This window comes from Drosophila mojavensis, unplaced genomic scaffold (genome assembly GCF_018153725.1).
Source record: "Drosophila mojavensis isolate 15081-1352.22 unplaced genomic scaffold, ASM1815372v1 contig_136, whole genome shotgun sequence".
Classification (NCBI taxonomy): domain Eukaryota; kingdom Metazoa; phylum Arthropoda; class Insecta; order Diptera; family Drosophilidae; genus Drosophila; species Drosophila mojavensis.
In genome coordinates this window covers 10,074,520-10,090,379 of record NW_025318667.1, presented here as the reverse complement: position 1 = coordinate 10,090,379, position 15,860 = coordinate 10,074,520, and the positions used below count along the sequence as shown (strand labels likewise).

The following is a 15,860-nucleotide window of genomic DNA, read 5'->3' as shown; positions in this document are numbered from 1 at the left end:
ACATATTGCCATAAATCATTTTGAACTTTGTTTAGACAAATAGTGTGAAATACTACCAATATATGAATATGTATATACCATATATATATGGATATACGAATACATATGAATAGAAAAATCATAAAACTATTTACACATTAGGTATGCCAAATCTGAGAGGAATTCGCAGAGAAAGAGAGAGAGAGAGAGATTGACTATATATCGTACTAAACATTTTATACAATATATGATATAGTATAGGCATAAATGTACAAAAGCAAGTAAAAGTGCTATAGTCGAAAGTGCACGACTAAGAGATATCCTATATGATAATATACATAAAATAGTAATTATATTACTTTATGGTTTCTTGCTTGATTGAGATGAGAGTGAAATGTGGGTATAAGTAAAAGTACATATCTATTCATATACCTGCGAATTAGGAAATCTATAGATCAACTACAAAGATGTTCAGCTCTTAAAATCAACCATATATGATTGAATAACTAAGGGCTGTTATCAATCTTAGCATATTTCATGATGATGTTATCGATGATTTGATAAAAAGGGACTCATATATAATATTTTAATGCTGCTGACGCATATATATGTGTAATCCGGCTCAGGGTATACCCTGCTTAGCAATTATTAATGGACTCAGGGCATAAACAAAAAATATAATGTATAAGCGGTTCAGTTTTGGGGGCAAACAATTATTTATGGCTGTGCATTTTAGAGCTGACGCAAAGCGAAGCGAAGCGAATACGAGCCAATAATTTGTATAGATCTTTGCTCTGAACGAAAGTACGCTGTTTACGTGTGCCAAGAGAGGTACATTCGTTCATACTTTCCCTAGCTATTACAGATTATAAATCTGTTGAAGTTTTAGTGTATGCTATTACATTGAAATTTTAAGAGTCTTTAAACTGGAATACAAAAATTTTGAGCTTCTCTTAAACTTGACCAAGAGTTAGTTTTCTAAGCTATCTACAATAAACTGCAATTTCTATAAATTTTGATTTTTAATGGCTCGTTTTCGTTTTAAATGGAAACAAAATGAATTCCTATTTTTTTCATAGGGAGTTGTTGTATATCTAGGACGTAGTCCAATTTCTGAAAATAGAATCTAAAATTGAACTTCGATTTAAAGCAATTCAGTTATACAGGATTATATAATAGTGTAGGTATTTCTAATTATTCATTATCAATTTATTGCATTGTTATGCCTAAAGGCAGTTAGAAACTTGTGTATACCCTATAAAACAACTAAGAGCAACGTTTGAGGGGCAACAGAAAGCGAAAAACGAAAAGCATCGAATAATATAATATTTTTATCTAGAATATCAAAGTGCTCTACGATCTGAGTACATTATTTATATATTATGTATGTATACAATATTCAAGTCAATATTGACTTTCATTCAATCAAAAAAAAAAATTTTTTTTGAGCTTTGTATTTTAAATTGAAATGTTCTTTAATTTATCCTTTGATAACTGTTGACAGGGTATTTGTTTGTCTGCTACTTGGTCAAGCTGACTTTGACATTTGTTTTGCTGATGGCTATACAAACTGATAAGCGATATTGGCTGATGTACAAGCAATACAAACAACAATATAAACTAGATTCATACAGATTCAGGTATATGCATATATAGATATACAAAGATCTATTTGCCATAAATCAATTAGGGAAAACCAGAACTCTTTGATTTTCTATGGAATAGATTCGCTTATGCTGAAACATGAAACAGCACATAAGTGGGATATATTATATAGATGGCTTACGGATTATCAAATTAGATGGTTGCATAAAAACTTCAGTTGATTTTGTATAAACCTAAACTGAAGTTCTGAGACATATGTATATGAAATATAGCTAAATCTGAGAAAATCTGTTACAAATTTCCCAAGTCAACATATAATACTATCATAGCATTACAATCAAGATAAAACTAGGGAATTTCAACTTCGTCTATAGCTTTTCAGCCACACTTATTTCTTCGGGCTTTCAAAAATTTTGTGTCTGAATCTTCCGGGATTCGATTGGTTCTCGTTGCCATTGCTGTTGTTTATGTTAGTAAATAGAATTTTCAACAGATTTTCCACACAATATTTACGAGCCACGTCAAAGAAAAATTTTGGCATACATTTCCATTAATACGAAATTCGTTTGAACATTTTTCTTTTATTTTCTTTTTGCATTTTGTAAATGTTGAAATTTCTCCGAAAAACTGTTTGTCAATTGGCTCGTGCAGGCCGTGAGGCGTGGCAGCTGTTGTAAGCGGAAGTTAACTTTTAACTATCAACACTAAATTGCGTAATGAATCAAAGTTGTGCGAGAGACTTGGGGCTCGGGGCGGGGGCCGAAGAAGACGCGTTAATTTGTTATCAGAATTTCCGTTGGAATCAAAAATTGCGCGCGTAAAATTGTTCCACTTTATGCCGACACAATGGAACAGCGGCAGAAAGGGGAAGGGGGAATGACAGAGGCTGGCGGCGGGCGGGTGGAGTTCATTGCCTCCGGCAACATTGTCGCCATTTAATTAGTTGCGTGCCAACATTTGTCTGCCCCAAACTCTTCGGCCCGTAGGCCGGCTCTATTAAAATCTTATTGCGGCGTGTCATGAAATTTGTATGCTCGCTTTTAGCTGGGGTTGTTGCTCATGTGTAGGGGCTGGGGTTGGGGCCCGTGGCAGGGTTGCCTTTCTAATGCAATTTGCATTGCATTCGTTGCAGCTTTGCTATGCGCCCCGCCACCCCCGTACACCCAAGAGCACACACAATGGGTTAATAAACTTTGCCCTTGCCAGGCTCTTGACAATTGCAATTGAATTCTATGCTTCAAAGGGTTGAAACATGCGCAAAGTACAACCAGAGGAGGCAAGCAAAAGTTTAGCGCGGAGTATCCCACTAGCAGATACCCTGCCTAAAGCAGAAGATGCAATGCGGTGGGAAGAAGGTTTTAAAAAAATTAAGTGAAAATAAAAAATATCGATTTTTATCGATACATGGAAAGAGTTAAAGAGAAACAAAGAAGTATAAATTCATATTGACTGCTGATTGACGATTGATGGCGACTGACAGTTGTTTGATAATTAATGAATGACGACTATAGAATTCAGATTGCTGATTGATGGATAAGTGATAGCTAATGATTGATCATTGATGACTGATAATTCACTATTTGAGCTATAATTGATAGTTGATTGATGACAGATTGATTGATTGATAAATTATGCATGATGGACGATAGTTATCTATGATTGTTGACAGATGATTGATGACTTATGAGAACTGATTATAAATGATTCACCATGCATTATATCTTGTTAACTGATGTTGATTAAATTTTCATAATAGATGATTGATCTCTGTGTAAAGGGGTTTGATTGGTCTATTTGTGACAATTCACTATTGATTGTTTTTTTTGTTTTTGTTTTTTTTTTTTTTTTTTTTTTTTTTTTCTAGTGTATTTTCTATCTATTTGCTTTCAGTGCACTCGATATGTACATAAGACCTTTAGTTGGGCTATACTGGCACTATAGACCGACTCTGTAAATCGATACTTGCTCTCGTATTCAATTGTCTTTTGCTTAACTTGCCGTACAAAATTTAAATTTCAAAAATGCAATTCGCGCAAAACAAAACAAAAATTCAGGGACAGGGCCGTGAGAAAGCGCAAGGCTGTGTCAATTGAGTCGGGTGTCACATGGGGCGTGGCAACGCCCTAACAGACCCTCGAATTGAGTGCTGCACAATAAATGAGCTCTTTGCTCAAGCTCATATCGATTCACTGGTTCATTTATAATTCGCAATTTCGTCTTGTGAACCGATATGAAAGAACATACTATATATAATTGATTTTGATATACTTTAGCTTTAAGATAAGTAAGCAAAGTATTCAGGGAAGCCTTTTTACATGTTTAAAATTTCTATTCTGAACCAGTTCAGAGATAGTTCTAATTTCTTCTAGGAGTGATAGGTAATGTGAACTATTTTATATAATAGTTATATTCAGTTATATTCGTATGATATGAACGGGTTCCATCGTCTCTTGTTACATATAATTGAAAGTAAGTAATGAAACATAGGTAGGTAATAGATAACTAAAATATATACTTAACTATCTTGTAGCTGTCGGAGCCAATGGAAATATGATTGGGACTGATGGGAGGCCATAGAGCTATCATATCTCTCGCATAGCCTTGCTTCACAGTTCACGGTTGAGCCGGTTCAAAAGGCGATTCGGCCAGATGGGCGGCCAAAGTACGCAAGCTAAGCGGTTCGGGTTAAGTGTGTAAGCCACTTTAAGCCGCCTTTAGCCAAGTCTATGAGTCATGCATTAGTTAGTTAACTGCTGCAACCCTCGCACTGACCCAAACGAGCAGCCCGCTCGTATAAAATTGCGCCGTCGACACATTTGGGCACGCAGTCAGCGTCCTCTACTTGTGCGGTGCTAAGCGAAAACGAAGTCAATCAAAGACACCAATAATACGAATATGTAGACACATATATAGGTATATATATCTACAGATATATATATAGTTGCATGTAACGGCGGTCGTTGGTATTAAATTCGCACATGTAATTGAAGACACATTCTGGGCAGGCATGCGGCTGACCTGACGCGCTAAATTGTGTTTGTCTCTGTGTATTTTAATGCTTATCAAAGCGTTTAACGCTCATATATATATATATATATATATATATATATGTATTTATATATATGTGTATATATATTTAGTCGGGCAGACGGACAACACACACGCCCACAGCAAGTCCATAAAACTTAATTTAATTAAGCCATCAAGCTGCAAATTTGACGCACAGAGATAGATGCCAGCTACTCGTAAACAAACCCCCCGAGGAGCGAAAACAAATATATATCTATAATATGTATCGCACGGGCAGCGGCAGCGCCTTGCTCTGTCTAGCCCAGAGCCTGACTGTCAGCAATAGCAGCTGGCAATGGAGTCGCCAGAGCAATGGCAACAACAGCAGCAATAGCAGCCAGGAGAGAGCATCATCAATTCGGCCAGCGATCAAGAAACGTCTATTATTAAAGTCCAGGTACGCGTAGATATCAAGACATTTTCTCATATGATAACGGATGGGAAGGGGAAACACTATTGCGTGGAATATCGTGGAAGTGAAACCATGTTTTTTTTTTTTTTAAATGGAAGCTAAATACTAGATGATCGAGTGGAACGAGCGGAAGTGAAACAAAGCTTGTTAAAATGCTCGTTAGATTCCACACTTGCAATGAAATGTCTCCACATGTCATTCTATGGTCGCTAATTACTAGATGATCGAGTGGAACGAGCGGAAGTGAAACAAAGCTTGTTAAAATACTCATTAAACACAATACATGCATTAAAATGACACCATACTCTGCAATTATATTAGATAGAACGCTTAGAATTGAAACATTAAGGTATGGCAAAAGCCTTGATGAAATGTTGGGTTGTCACGTAGAATATATAAAAAGACAGGGGTTGTTAGATGAGATCATTCTATAGGGAACTAGTGGAAATTAAATCTAATTGTTGGTTAAAATCAAATAGGATGCATATTAACAGAAAAACATGTGAAAGTTGTCCTCTCATTAATGAAAAATATTAAAAATTCAGCTTTAGCGGTATAATTGGAAGTGAAACACCGAGTCTAACTCATGCTATATTTTCATTAGCTAAATGGAGCGTATCGTATTATTGTCTTAAAACAAATATTCATTTTGCGAATGCCAGAAGCAATTCCCGAATCGGGCCTTTCATAGGGTTCCTGGATTGAACTTTTAGTTTCGCACATAGTTATAAAACCGTTTTTGTTTATTAAAATTTGTAACACATTTAATCGTTTTCGACTACAATTTCAATATGTTGTGTTTAAATTTGGTTAGTTCGTATAAGCGAAATACTGGATGTATTGATCATGCCCAAAAATATCAGAAAATGTTCATTGGAATACTATTTTATGAAAAACTAAACATGCGAATGCAGTTGGATCGAACTACGCTAACAAAAATATATGCCTGCATCTAAGTGTGTGTGTGTGTGTGTGTGTTTGTATATTTGTGTGATGATGATGTGAGATCATGACAATAGCCATGCTGGCTTTCTCTCTAATTTTGTCATCCTCTCTCTTCCTTGCCGACCCTCCTTGTATTCCTCTCTTGTATGTCGTGGTTTACCTTTAATTTTCTCATCGATCCATCAATCTATCTGAACAATATCAGTATTTTCTAACTCACTTTTTTTTTTTTTTTTTTTTCGTTTTCTTGATGTTTTTCTTTTCGCCTTTTCCTTTCTCTTTCTCTTCCCCATTCGCATTCGCATTCGCATTCCCCTCCCTTCCATCTTGCTGCCCGCCCTCTCGCCAACCTGCACCCTCATCGCGTGTGTGTGTGTGTCCCTAATCGGAAGAGGCTGGCGTATTTGGATGTCGCTTACGCATAGCACCCAGAGCCTCATAGCTGATCATTGATGTGGATGGCAATCGTGGGACGCTGGAGCACTGCAGCCGTGGACTGTTGCCGCATAGCTTGTTGGGCACCTTGCCCATTTGCATGAGCAGCTCGTCGATGCGCTCGGTCTTCACCTTGATGATATTCTCCATGTGGGCGAGGCGCTTCTGGTTGGCTTCAATGATCAGATCCTTGGCCTGATTATCGCGTGCCATTTTCTCATAGAGCGAATAGAGAATCATCTTCTGGGGCACCTGAACGATGCCGTCGCCCACCTGTTTGTTGACCACCACCGTCTTCACCTCGTCGTTCTCCTCCCAGATCTGCTCCTGGGCGAGTATCGCATTCCTTGTCTCCACCACACGTTGACGCTTCTTCAGTCTCATGATCTCATGCAGTAGCACCTCGGCAGCCCCAGGGGCGCCCGTCGAGAGAAGCTCGATAAATTCACGACCCAATGTCAAATTGAATTTGTTCAATACCTTATAGTTGAACGTCTCCCAATTGGCCACCTTCAACTGGACGCTGCTGCGCTTCGGAAAGTTGTTTAAATCAACCAAACGTGGATGATCCCGCTTCATCATCTCCGCCAAGGGCAAAACATCTGAGAATTCGCGTCGCAATCGTGATGTATTTATATCGTACTGCTGTAGCCATTTGTGTAAATCGGCCAATTCCTCGGCCGTGAGGGTTTTGCTATTGATTGTGTGCATTTTACACGGTTTGTGATTGTCTTCAATTGTTCAAAATATTTGATAATAGGAAATATATAATATATATATAGTGATATGTAAACAATTTATGAGAACTGACGCACAGTTTGTTGCGATTTACTTACTTCGATTCGAAGTAAAAATCTCAAGCTCCTTTGTTAATGAAAATTGAAAAACTTACACTTCAGAAGACGTTGCCGTCTTGCCCTGAAAGAAAAAAAAAACTCTTGGTGGACTCCATCAAGTATATACATAAGTAGGTATTTGTTCTCTATTGAGACCAACAGATGAGTCAAATTAGCTCCATCTCTCTCTCTGTCTGCCTTTCCTTATTGCTTATAGCAATCAAAATCGGCGATAAGACTTGACTGTAGAAGCCTAACTATAAGAACTTTTAGCCGTTATGAAAGCTCATACCAAACAAAAGCAATGTGCCTTTCGAGATTACAGAATCAAATACCAAGTCAGCAGAGCTTTAATAAGAACAAATTCCCTATGTAAAGCTCAATCACCAAAACTTTATAGTAATTGCATATATAAACCCATAAACATCCCGCGAAGCTTTTTACAGTGAGCTTAAATGAGCTTGCGTAAACGAGCTTGTACGCGCTTAATCAAAGTAAAAGCTTGAATTTATTGTCTTAATATAATATGATTTATTGCGAACATATGTGATACATAAACTCATTTGGCAGCCCTCGCTGCACAGAACATTTTACGAAGAGCTCTTCTCCATTTATGTGCCACACATTCCAGTAATTCCAGATGCCGTAAACGTGTCGAGCAAAGCAGCGCATTAAATCTAAAATATTTTGGTAATTACAAAATTCGTTTCGCTTAATATTTGGTTTATTTCATCAAATGTGCTTGGTTAAATTTACAAAAAAAATGTATTGTATTGTCAGGTTAGGTTTTTGTTCGTTTTTTGTTTGTTTTTGTTTTTGTTTAGATATTGGTCTAAATCAGGGGAGGAGGGCGTTTGTTAGGTTGGGTGACTGTCTCTATAAAGTTTGTGCCGAAAGAAATGTGCGACCCGAATTTGAATTATGCTATGGACAAATCAGAGATATGATAGATTGAACCGAAATTTGGTAGAGAAGATAAAGTAGCCTTGAATGCGATATACATATATAGACTGCATACATATAGGGACATATAAGGATATATAAAGAGATATATATAAATGTATATATATACATGTGTATATGTGTACAATATATATATATATGTATATATGCGAGCAGAGAGGTATGAACACTGGGATCGATTGATTCAGAAGTGGGAATGTCAGTGTTTCTTTGTGATTGTGTGTATGCAAGTATATATATATATATGTGTATGTGTGGGTGTGTGTATGCATCTACAGTCTTTTAGAAGCCTCTAGCATCCCACCAATCGTTGTTGGGACCTGACGCTTCTTGTGCCTCGATCGTCGACTCTGTTGGCGGGTGGCCAACATGGCAACGGCCACCTGGCGCTGCAGCTCATCGATCCGTTCGCACTTCAGCTGCAGCATGTTCTCCAGATGAGCGCTCCACTGGTCGTAACGAGCGATTCGAGCGTTCCGACGCTGCAACTTCTTAACGGCCTGCATATAGACGGAATAAAGTACCATACGTTGTTTTGGTTGCACATTAACTTGTTCACCTCTTTGTCGGGATGCTGTTGCCATTGTTTGTGGGACTGCCGCAGCTGCTTCTGGCATTGCACCTCCGATGGCCGCTGTCTCTCCTGCTGGCAGCTCGACAGTTGGCGTTGTTGTGTAGGAGCGTCTGTTCAGCGAATGCCGCTTAGTGCGACCCGAACGTCCAGTGGTGCTAGCGCCCGTGGGTATGCCACCTCGTGACATGGACGCACTCTTCACAGTCGTCGATGGAGTTGCGGACGCTGCCTGCCTCAGGCTCCTCACTGCGTATGCGGTCGGTATCAGTTGATTGACTTCGTCAATATTCTGCCTGTTGGCCTGCGACAAACTGAAGGACAAGGTCGTCGGCAACGGCACGGGAACGGGCAGGGTCAGTGGTTTCCGTTCGTTGGACTTGGCCTCGTCCGTTCCACCAGATGGCTGCAAAGTTGCCGTTGTCGACTCATCCTCTTCCTCGGTGCTGACACGCTGCTCGCGCGCCTTCTGCTCTGCTGCCCGATGGACACGCATTATGCTATACAGCAGCTGATCCACAGAGCCGGGCACGCTGCGGGCAACACGAATCATCTGCTCCCGAGTCAACTGCAGGCCCAGTTTGGACAGGACGCGCCGGTTAAATGTCTCCCAGTTACACACCTTGTTGTGCACACTATTCACTGGCGGGTAGATTTTGAGATCAATAATTTCGGGATAATAACGATGCAACAGTCGGGCCAGGGGTTGCACATCGGTGAAGGCTCGTCGCAGGTTCGATGAGCTAATGTGATGCTCCTCCAGCCACTGGTTCAGTTCATACCGCTCAACCGCGCTCAGAGAACTTCTCTTAATACACAGCGCGTATTTGGGCAGAGCAAAGCCTCGGCGATGCATGGTTCTTCAAATATATATATAATATATATACGTGCGAATATATATATTTGTGTATTTTCGCGTGGGTTATTGCTGTGTTCACTTTGAATCGACGATTTTTTGTACTTTTTATGCGTATTATCACTGTGCTCACGGGCGTGTATTCGTTTCAACGGTGGAACGATTTCTCTAGTTATTTTTATTCACGATATGAATTTACTTTGAATTTTGTAATTTTTAAAAAGGAAATTTTTTTTTATAAAAAAAATATAATAACGAAGTTATACGTCTTGAATTTGAACGAGACTATAGTCACAAATCTGTACGATTTCGTCTGCTTCAAAATTGTAAATGAAAATTTTAGAGCTGTTTGATTTACTACATGGCCTCGGTTGCTCACAAAAGCCTACATTGATTGAGAGTTTTCAAAGTTATATGTAAACAGAGTGTTTCTCTGTGAACAAAGCCTCCTGGATCAAAAGTTTTATACAACTTACAAGTCTCCTTATAAAAGCCTTCTAGATGAAAATTTTATATAAGGTACAAGTTTTACGAAAGTTATGAACTTGTTTTTTTCACAGTGTTTTCAGCGTGTTAAAGTCTCCAAAGCTTCTTTAGTCTTCAGAAACATCATCACAATTGCTATCAAAGTCTCAAAAATAATTTTAATTGATTTGTTTTCCCATTTTGCTAGCCTCTCCAATAACTGAAGAGTCTCCATTAAAGTTTCCAATACAAATTGAGAGCTATCGAAGCGAAATTTTAAAAATTTCTACCAATATCTCCAGCAACATTAGTCTGTAATTTATCTTTTGTTATGTTTAAAATGTCTCCAAATACGGACTATTGCAATATAATATAATAGTCAAGTAGACAAAAACTCCAAACGCTTTTAATGCTAATCTCTGATATAATTAAAAGCATATTAAAGTTTCCAAACGCATTTTAAAGATAATTGGATGTTAGCCATAGTCTCCAAAGAGTTGTTGAAAATCTCCATAGATTTTTCATAGTCTCCAAAAGGCCTTAACTTCAGTTCAGCACTTAAATTATTTCCAAAAACATTTCATGATTGTTTTTTTATATATATATATATATAATTTCACGGTTGTCAAAGTCTCCAAAGCTGATGTTATCTTTAATGGGAGTCCAGGGATTGCCAGTATTAAAAGTCAAAGGTTAAAATGGCTATAAATATTCGATGAAAGCTGCCCCAAGTTTTAATGGATTAATCTAAACATTTCTTTGCGTTTAGTCAATTAAAGCGTTGTCAGGCCTTCGAAAGGTCATCCTTTTATCGGAACTTTTCGAAATATCAACAGACCCCTTCAAGTACTCCGAATCTGTTTATTCTTTTACCACAGATTAAAAATGTAAATGAAACGCTTTGTTCATATGGGAATAGAACTTGTGAGGCTTATGAAATATGAATTTTTAATTATTAATGAGCAACTGCACGTGTCTATGGCGGGGAGGTGACAGGCGAAAGCGGGTGGTACAATTTAGGGCTATGCGACGAGCCTTTCAGCACATTGGCTTAACGGACTTGAATAATTAAAGAGACCGAATCGATGCAAAGTAAGCAGCCCCAATGGATGAAATGCACATAGTATATATGCATTAATTTCCATCGAGCAGTGGAAATTGAGCTGATGAAATTGGTGGAAAATAGAAACGACGAAATTCATATAAACTCATATAATAATATAAGAGTATAGATTGAAATCCAGCGGGAAAAGCGGAAAAACGTGGAACATAGTTTTTTTTTTTAAAGCTTTCTTTTAAGTTTTACATTTCATGCCTTTTTTTTGTCGCTTAAGATCTTAACCCAAATCTTTAATATCTATAAATATGAGTATAAGATATATATATCTCTATATATATCTGTTTCATAACAATTTCATCAATTAATTGAGCTTCTTTGCTAGAGCTTAATTAGTTTGCATGCTGCTCTTCTCAATTAGCTAAACAGTTGCAATTAATAAATATAGAATGACCATTTATGTTACAAGGGTATTTCAATTCCACATCTATGCAATCCGATATTTGTTCTATCTAGATTAGAGCACATGTGGAAAATTGAGAACAAATAGCTAAAATTTCTCAATCATATATAAGTGAAGATTCTATATTAATGTTTTCAAGCGAATTATTTTGAAGATTTTATGTTAGATTGGGATGTAACGAGTAATCGATAATGAGAAGCATGAAGAAATAAAGCTGAACTCGTTGCATAATATAATTACAGCCAATCGAAATGCGAAATATACTTGATATATATAGTAAAGTAACAAGTACAGTCAAGTCACGGTAATTTGTACCCCGCTAAATCTAAAATTAAAAAAATCTATCGATAATTTTCGATAATTGGAATTTCTGTGCAAGTCGAAAACAAAACTGATCCTCTTGCGCTTTTCAATTATCGAAACTCGACTGTAATATCCAAATAGATATTAACGAGTGATACGAACAGTCCATCATACACCGTATGTATACATGTAAAGACTAAATACTCGAAAAGTTCACACGCACACACACACACACGAGCACATTCACAGACAGCCACACGCACACGCCGCCTTCACATAGAGCCCAAAGCGAGTTTTGTTTTGTTTGTTGGCGTTTTCATGTCTCCGCCTAAAAGCATGCAACAATTTGTGTTTGGTTTATGTTTGCTCTGATGTGGCACAAGTTACTCATACGCCGCGTTGGCCGCGCTCGGCTCTTGTGGCTGTGCGCTTGTCTGTTTTCTTTGGCTAATCAACAGATCGACAAACAGCGTCGTCAGTGGCAACAGCTGCGCCGTCGATGAGCGTGCAACAGGCTCCATGGCAGCGTTGCAGCTGCCAGGACAACAAGCAGCAGCAGCAGCAGCAGCAGCTGGCGACAATCCTAAATCAACAGCAGCGACAACTCTAAACGAACTGCACCAACAGCAACAGCAGCAGCAGCAACAGCAGCAACAACAACAACAACAACTAGAGCAACAACTGCCTCAACTAAGGCGCCAACAAGTGGCCACACAGTTCTCCCTGCCCGAGACGCTTGGCCCGGAGCACAGGTGAGCCAGAGCAATTAGCTACCTGTTGTGCTTGCCCGTCTGTCTGTCTGTCTGTTTGTTTCTGTATGCCTGTGCGAATAATTGGCCTGGCAATTGAAACAATTTCTATCGATAAGATATGGCTAAAGCGCAGTTAACATCGCTGATCGGCATTGCCCCTGCTGCTGCTTCCTCTTATCGTTATATTTTTGCCCACCTGTTTGCCTTATCAATGGGCCAATTCGCGTGTTTTTCTGTCGTTTTTTGTTTGCTCATCGGTGTGGGCCGTTTTTCTGGTCGCCCAATGGGCGTGGCATGGCGTATCTGACAGTCATGCGGCTTTTTGTTGTTGTCTTAATCAGGCAGTTCTCAGAAAACACCAAAAATAAAGGCCTGTAAATATACGCTGTGCGTGTGTCTATCTGTGTGTGGGTGTGCAGCAGGTGTTTGCAGGTGCGCTACACACACACACACAGACACACAGAGACACACACACTAAAATATATCTATAGATTATTGCCAGAGTCAGCTGCCAAGATAAACAAGACCATTAAGTGCCAGAAATAGATTCAAGAGGAGCTTCTTGACTTCATGCCCTATTGTAAGTGATAATGTAATGTTGGGTATATTATTTTAAGTTGCCTATGCTTTATTATTTATTGTATATGATAGGGATTATATATAAGCGCCTTTAATCGATTTAAATCGATAATTTGAGTTTATTGAATTGATTCTTCAAGCTTGATAATTATACTAAAGCCACATATGCGAAGAAGATCTGCAGCTGCATAGTTAATATCAATTGCTCGCTAGTCTCGTAGCTCATTTTATATTAAAAATTTACCAAACGAAATAAATGGTTTATATCACACTCGTTAGTTAAGAGGGTTGAGTCATAGAACTCACTGGTTTCTTGGTTAGGTAAACGAGTCTTTAGTAACTGCTCATTGGTTTCTCAACCGAACGCGTATTCGTCATTTGTTTTGAATATTAGCGAATAAGAACATATGTATAACATTTATCTTAAGTTTATAACAACAAACATAACGCTTTATTTAGTTCGCTATCTCTATCTCTTACTTTACCATTTGGTTAAGTCGTTCTGAAGGGAATAAATGTGCAATCGAGTCTCGAGTTGTGATAATTTGTTGTAATTGTGCGCCGCTTAATCGAAAATACGAAAGAAAACAAACGGATCCCCTTGCCATTTCGAATTATCGGGCCTCGACTATATCTAGTTTGTTAATTGCTTAGAAGCTCGTGAGATATTCCCTCGCTCTCTCCTTCTCTTTCCTACAATCCTTCTCCCTCTTATCACGCACACGTGTCACATGTGAAAATTCAGCATAATCATGGCTAATCGACTAATTAGCTTAACAGTGATTAGTGATTAATTAAAATATCGGTTACTCACATAACAGCCACTCGACTACTTGGCTGATTCCTTAGATATCTGATAGAGATAAGCAATGAATCACCCATAACCAATTCAGGCGAATGGGTTACTCATCATCATCATCATCGTTATCGTAGAGTTTAGGATAGTGTGTACGCCAAATTCTGGTCACTCTAATCGACGTAGCACTCCCTACTCCAAACTTACTGACTGACCAATACTCGTTCGATGTTCATTACTAAATTTAAAAAACAATTGAAAAATAAATAAATAAATAATAATAAAAATAGAAAATATGTTTTAAAAAAAGGTTAAAAAAATATTTGTATATACATATGTAAATATTTATATATGTTTAAAATAAGCTAAAAATAAAATATCTAAAAATAAATTTAGCTACTCTAAAATATTGAAAAGTCGTATTTACTATATGCAAAGCGCCCTCTACTGGACAGGTATCATACATAAGCTAGGACGCGAGTGTTAGGAAAGTCTTGCTATCAGATGCCAGGGGGAAACATAAATCACACGTGTTCGGAAAACATATGCCGTTCAGTATTTATAAAGCAATAATTGTATATTGATATATGTTTGATAATCAATCGAAAGTCGATTGCATTGATGTTGAGCTGCGAGCCCTCACACCACGGTTTGCCTCCTCTTTCGAGGGGCTCTGATAAGACTCACATGATTCATCATGTGGAGGGCAGCTGCTTGGTCTCGCCTACCGCTCAGTGCTCCGAATGAGTCACTCTGAAGATTTTGGGCGCAAGGAACAGCAGGTTGTCAATAAACAATTAAATGTCAACTACCAGTGCATAATCAGTCGCTGTTATTTTTATGAACCACTCCACTTTATGAAAGTGTTCCACGATGAATCATTCGGCCCGACGCGTCACGAGCCGCAGTAATCCGTTTACAGGATAGCCCCAGCAGACGGCCCCAAACCACGCAACGAACAATGCTAGATATGTGTTATCTATTCTTGCAGCGGGAACAACGAATGCCATTGATAAATGTTTACATGAGAATGAGAATATTAAAATATATGCCCTGCCTCTCTTCCACTCTCTCGCTCTCACTCACTCTGGCTCCCGCTCTCGCTCTCTTTTTATACAAAGCATAACAATTGCGTTTGATAAGAGATAATTAATTAATTAGTTGACGCTTCATGCGCTTCAAGGCAAGAAGTAAACAATTTTTCAAAACTTAACAATTAACTAATAGAGATAGACGCAACAGCTATCTGAAGACGTCTCCAAAACAAAAACAAAACCAAAAGCAGAACAAAGCAATGCAAAGGCACATGCATAGCCCATGCCCTGTAGCAAATGTGCCGGCATATGCGGGTATATTGTTTGTCACATATGTGAGTACCTATGAAATTGGGCATAGAAGCTTTAGCTAATTCAACGTAATAGTACGCTATATAATAATTACCAAATTTGTAGTAATAATATAACAAAAATAAAATATATCATTTATTATTCATCTCTGCACTTAAGTCAGATGCAATGCAGGGTATATTATGCTTTCATCAACTGATATAATAATTACCAAATTTGTAGTAATAATATAACAAAAATAAAATATATCATTTATTATTCATCTCTGCACTTAAGTCAGATGCAATGCAGGGTATATTATGCTTTCATCAACTGCTGTCGCCATTTGCTTTTCGCGCCTCTCAAGCTATAAACAAACCGCTGTCTCTGCCGCCGCTGACGTTGCCATCGTTGCTGTGGCTGTTGCTGTTGCTGCTGCTGCCGGCGTC

General features: G+C 38.2%; 3 protein-coding genes across 8 annotated transcripts in view; 1 reads left to right on the top strand and 2 right to left on the bottom strand.

Moving 5' to 3' along the window:
• Positions 1 to 15,860, top strand: part of LOC6585128 (protein Aster-A) — a 42,820-nt gene that overhangs the window by 18,149 nt on the left and 8,811 nt on the right. For 3 of the 6 annotated variants that reach the window (XM_015161096.3, XM_032732613.2, XM_015161095.3), the window contains one exon: positions 12,418 to 12,711. The exons of 2 other annotated variants lie outside the window; for them this stretch is intronic. In XM_015161096.3, coding sequence (XP_015016582.1) covers positions 12,418 to 12,711 — 294 coding nt within the window. Of the gene's footprint in view, positions 1 to 4,859; positions 5,051 to 12,417; positions 12,712 to 15,860 lie in introns of those variants that run through there. One more of the 6 variants, XM_032732611.2, reaches the window with a different exon arrangement.
• Positions 5,788 to 7,260, bottom strand: LOC6585131 (sperm flagellar protein 1). The gene has a single exon (XM_002010734.4). The coding sequence runs from the start codon at positions 7,154 to 7,156 to the stop codon at positions 6,392 to 6,394; it is 765 nt and encodes a 254-aa protein (XP_002010770.1). The 5' UTR covers positions 7,157 to 7,260; the 3' UTR covers positions 5,788 to 6,391.
• Positions 8,026 to 10,013, bottom strand: LOC6585130 (sperm flagellar protein 1). The gene is made up of 2 exons (XM_002010733.4): positions 8,804 to 10,013; positions 8,026 to 8,744 (listed from the first exon to the last, which is right to left on the bottom strand). Exons 1-2 carry the CDS (start codon positions 9,669 to 9,671, stop codon positions 8,737 to 8,739), a joined length of 876 nt encoding a protein of 291 aa, XP_002010769.2. The 5' UTR covers positions 9,672 to 10,013; the 3' UTR covers positions 8,026 to 8,736.

Bases quoted from the DNA above. Each gene is read 5' to 3' on its own strand.
- LOC6585131 (XM_002010734.4), bottom strand. From the start codon at position 7,156: ATGCACACAATCAATAGCAAAACCCTCACGGCCGAGGAATTGGCCGAT.
- LOC6585130 (XM_002010733.4), bottom strand. From the start codon at position 9,671: ATGCATCGCCGAGGCTTTGCTCTGCCCAAATACGCGCTGTGTATTAAG.